Source organism: Atta cephalotes (genome assembly GCF_000143395.1).
Source record: "Atta cephalotes unplaced genomic scaffold scaffold00002, whole genome shotgun sequence".
Lineage (NCBI taxonomy): Eukaryota > Metazoa > Arthropoda > Insecta > Hymenoptera > Formicidae > Atta > Atta cephalotes.
In genome coordinates this window covers 14,499,987-14,504,194 of record NW_012130066.1, presented here as the reverse complement: position 1 = coordinate 14,504,194, position 4,208 = coordinate 14,499,987, and the positions used below count along the sequence as shown (strand labels likewise).

At 35.3% G+C, this 4,208-nt stretch overlaps 2 protein-coding genes across 2 annotated transcripts in view; one reads left to right on the top strand and one right to left on the bottom strand.

The window, feature by feature from the left end:
* The window catches only part of LOC105622286 (ferritin subunit), a 6,272-nt gene extending 4,207 nt beyond the window's left edge, over positions 1-2,065 (bottom strand). Inside the window, exon 1 of the mRNA XM_012203709.1 lies at positions 1,996-2,065. Coding sequence (XP_012059099.1) covers positions 1,996-2,065 — 70 coding nt within the window. The remainder of the gene's footprint in view (positions 1-1,995) is intronic.
* A 1,200-nt stretch (positions 2,066-3,265) lies between these two features.
* LOC105624097 (ferritin heavy polypeptide-like 17) lies at positions 3,266-4,206 on the top strand (the record flags this gene model as incomplete). Its single annotated transcript, XM_012205460.1, has 3 exons — positions 3,266-3,366; positions 3,604-3,883; positions 3,961-4,206. Coding segments are annotated over exons 1-3 (627 nt in total), but the record flags the coding sequence as incomplete, so codon positions are not given.
* Between the last annotated feature and the right edge of the window lie 2 nt (positions 4,207-4,208).

Here is a 4,208-nt window from a genome sequence, read left to right as displayed (position 1 = left end):
ACACACACACACACACACACACACACACACCGCGCGCGCGCACACACACACACACACACACACACACACACACACACACACACACAAAATTTCAGTTGATATAATATTAGTTGTAAATTAAAATTGTTTGTATTGTAATAGAATTAAATTTATTTTACAGAATATATGCAAATGAATCAGAATCGAATCATCATTTATCATTATGAACTTGCATTATACGTAGGATAGATAGACGTCAGTGGATGAGTAATATGGACTGAAACGGACTTTGAAATCGGTACGTATACACTCCATTGCAACTTATCATCAAAGGCTATCTCTGTACAAAACAAAGTCAAGTCAATGATGAAGTGAATTGATTTGCTGTAGAAGAGATAAGTATAGATACGCGATATACGTTGATAAATATTAATTACTTGATAATGATTAATTTTTCATGATTATAAGTGAAAAAAAATCTTTTCTATAATAAGACTAATTTTTGAATTAAACTTTCTTCCTGTTGACGAAGTGAAAAAATCTCCCTCTTCATATTTTCAAATATACATATGTAAATTTTAAAAGAATATAGAAATTTTCATTATTGTCGAGTCATATAGATATCACGAGAAACAGCTGAAGCAACTGCGTATACAGCCGACTATACAACTTTCTTTATTATGTACTGATAATAATTCTGTCGATTTCTTACTACTGATTTCTCTAACGATTCTAATTTTATCGTCATTTACATGTATTGAAATGTAAAACGATAATACCGGTGATATTGAATCGGGTCATAAAAACAAGATTTGAAAATCATGCCATCTGTGAATAAAATAATACAGATTATATACATATATATACGTATATAGAAATAGAAAAATATTTTGACGTATGCACAAAAGTATGTCACAAAGATCAAATACGTTTCCTTGTCATCTAACTTTCATTGAGAAATATGTCTACTTCAATTCTATTTCAATTCATTAAAAAAAGTTTGGACTGTTAAAATCATATATCTATTTATATTGATGCGCCTATGGTAAGACGATTTTGTGAATGCGATATTGCAATGTGTAATCTAATATTAGTTTAGTTTGGGTATATACAACGTAGATATTTCATTATTTCTCTAGTCAATTGTACTCTATATACAGAAAATGAGAAAGAAGATCGAAAGACTATGTTCTTGATATGGTTTACAAAACCGTAAAATTGAAAATCAATTATGTCCGCGTATTATAGATATACCAAATATAATTGAAATCTCTTTCAAGATTTTATGTAATTAGCACAATATATGCGTATTTATTCACAAATGTATTCATATTCAAAATATTTATAAAGGCAAACAATTGTATACATATTACTTTTTTTTCTTTATAGTTATCTATATTTATTTAGTTGGAAGGATAGAAAGCAATAACGAATAATAAAAGTTGTTTGTTTCATCAGAGTTAAGTAAGTTTGGAAACAAAATGGAAAAATTTCAGAAAAGGAAAAACAGTTTAATTTTAAGTTTAATCGAGATTACAGATAATCTTATAGTGGTAGGACGGACATGAGCAAATGATCAATGGAAAGAGCTTGAACAACTCTCTTCCAAAGGTCATATTGCTCAATCAAAACAAACTATTGCATTCACATCACATGCTTACTGCTTTTCACGCGGAGTCACTCCATGTTTCACGAGGCGCACAAAGTGGTCAAAGCACTCCTCGTCATATTCTGGTACCAAGGGATCCATTATGTATTTTGAAATAAAGTGAAAATTAGAAAAAAGTGAGTGAATTTGTTAGAATAATCTATTAATCCATTAATCAATACCTAGTTAATTTGTTCATTTTTATAATTTTTATCACATTTCGTTTCAAGATACGAAAGACGATGCTCGCAACGGATGATGAAATCTTTTTCTATATCGGAGAAAAGGAGAGACAGCCGGGACAAAGGAAGGAGAGAGAAGAGAAGAGGCGGAGAGGGAGAAAATACGCATGTCGATTGTAAACTTACACTTGAGCCCATCTCCGAAGGTGCCATTGATACAGGCTAGGATGAAAAAGATGTAGAGCAGCCTCGTCATCATGATGCAACAAAGAGACTAGAAAGAGTGTTCGAAAGAGCAGTTTCCAAGAATGCCAAGACAAATTCTGGAATCCCAGGGAAAGAACAGGACGCGCGGTGTGGCGCGGCGGATCGTTCACCTCGTTCAGAAGCAACCTTTATACGCACTGGTATAGAAGGCTGCCTTCGTCGAAGTTGGATAAGAAAGCGCGACGACGGCGACTAAACACGTCTGGATGTCATCGATCACCTTACAACAATGACTACGATCATTCGACTAACGCGGGACATTCGCACTTTAACGCACACAGGCGGGGATAACCGGAGATAAGTAGGAGTACGCGGCAAGTAACGAGAAACGAGTAACGATAACGAAGGCGTTGAAATCTACTGCTTTCATTGGCTTTCATCTACCATTTCCTGCCCCACGTCCCGCTAGCTCTCTCACGCGACGCTTGCGCCGGCGCCGCCTCTTCCTCATCAGCTGACTCATTGCTGGCTGCCCAGAGTGAAAACTCCCATTTCTGTGCTGGGCAACGTTCATTGTCGAAGGAACGTCGAAGCGAGAGTATTCACGTTGCCTTCTCACCGAACGTTGTTTGTTGAACGTTGCTTACCGTTCGCGGCGAGAAAGACAGATTTGAGATATCAAGCTTGCTCCATTAACTTCCTTCTGCACGTACGTATACTAAGAGATACTCTTCAAAAAGGACTCGCTGCGCTTTTCCACTCTTGGAAAACTCCTTTCTCTCGCGGGTTGTTGTACTGTATATCATAAACGTATTGCGCATTATTGGTCGTTGCGACGTACTACGAAGTACGTCACGTGTCTCCTCTCCGAGAGAGAGAGAGAGAGAGAGAGAGAAACGTGTTGTGAAATATTCTTGTCTATTTGAAATATTCTTATCACGAGTCACAAACAATTTTCCAACGATCGATCGAATTCAACTTCGATTCTGTCTTTTGTATCCATTTATTTGAGTAAATAATGTTTCTATTTCTTCAAAACAATGCAAGAACATAATTATCATCAGCACTTGTTATATACAACAGTTTTATAAATCACATTTATGAAAATGAACAGACATCTAGTTTGTGTTCAATTCTTCAATTCTTGTTTTTAATGTTTTCGAATAATATACTAAATTTCATGCACGTGTAATGTGTACTACATCTAGAAAAAGTATTTATTTTTATAATCTATTAAATTTCAGCAAAGATGTTGTTCTTCGGAATATTGTCTCTCCTTTTCCTGGCCGTTTCCGGAGAATATTGTTATACTGACATTGAAAGCGCCTGTAGCACCAATCCCAAAAGTACGTGGATGCTTGTTTGCATGAAATTATTTAAGAATATTAACATACCTTTCAGAGTACAATTGCAGTCATTTATTTAATCCTAGTATCTAATCTTCAATTTTTTTTACACATATTAAGATATATCTATTTAATCCTAGTATCTAATCTTCAATTTTTTTTTACACATATTAAGATATATCTTTTGAAAACGTGTAATCTCCTCGGCAAAAAATATGTTCTTATCTCGATGCTTCTCTCTAGATGGTGGATTAATATCAAACTGTAATGCCAAATATGGAGCTATCGATACTCTTCAGGCTGAGCTGCAGGCATATGTAAATGCTAATATTGAAACAAGTTTTGAATTTCTTCTGATGTCTACACATTTCGGAAATTATGAAGCTAATCGAGAAGGATTTAAGGGACTTTATCGCAAACTTTCAGATAAATCATGGGAAGAAGCGATAGACTTGATCAAATACATTGCACATCGTGGTGGTAGAATGGATCTCAATCAGCTTCCACGTTCTAAGAAACCTGTGAGTATCATCTTTTTGTTCAGTTCATTTTCCATTTACGGAAAGAAGGTTTTATCAATATTACCATTTATTCATAGATCAAGGATAGCAAAGTATTGGAATTAACTGAATTGAATAGTCTGGCCAAAGCACTTGATAGTCAGAAGCAACTTGCCGAAGAAGCATTACGCATTCATACTCAAGCACAGCATCATGCTAAACAGGATGCGGCTGTTGCTCATTATATCGAGGAACATTTCATGGATTCATTGTCCGAACGTGTGAGACAGCTAGCAGGTTATTCAAATGACCTCAAAAATATGCTTGAAGAGCGTGATGCATCCCT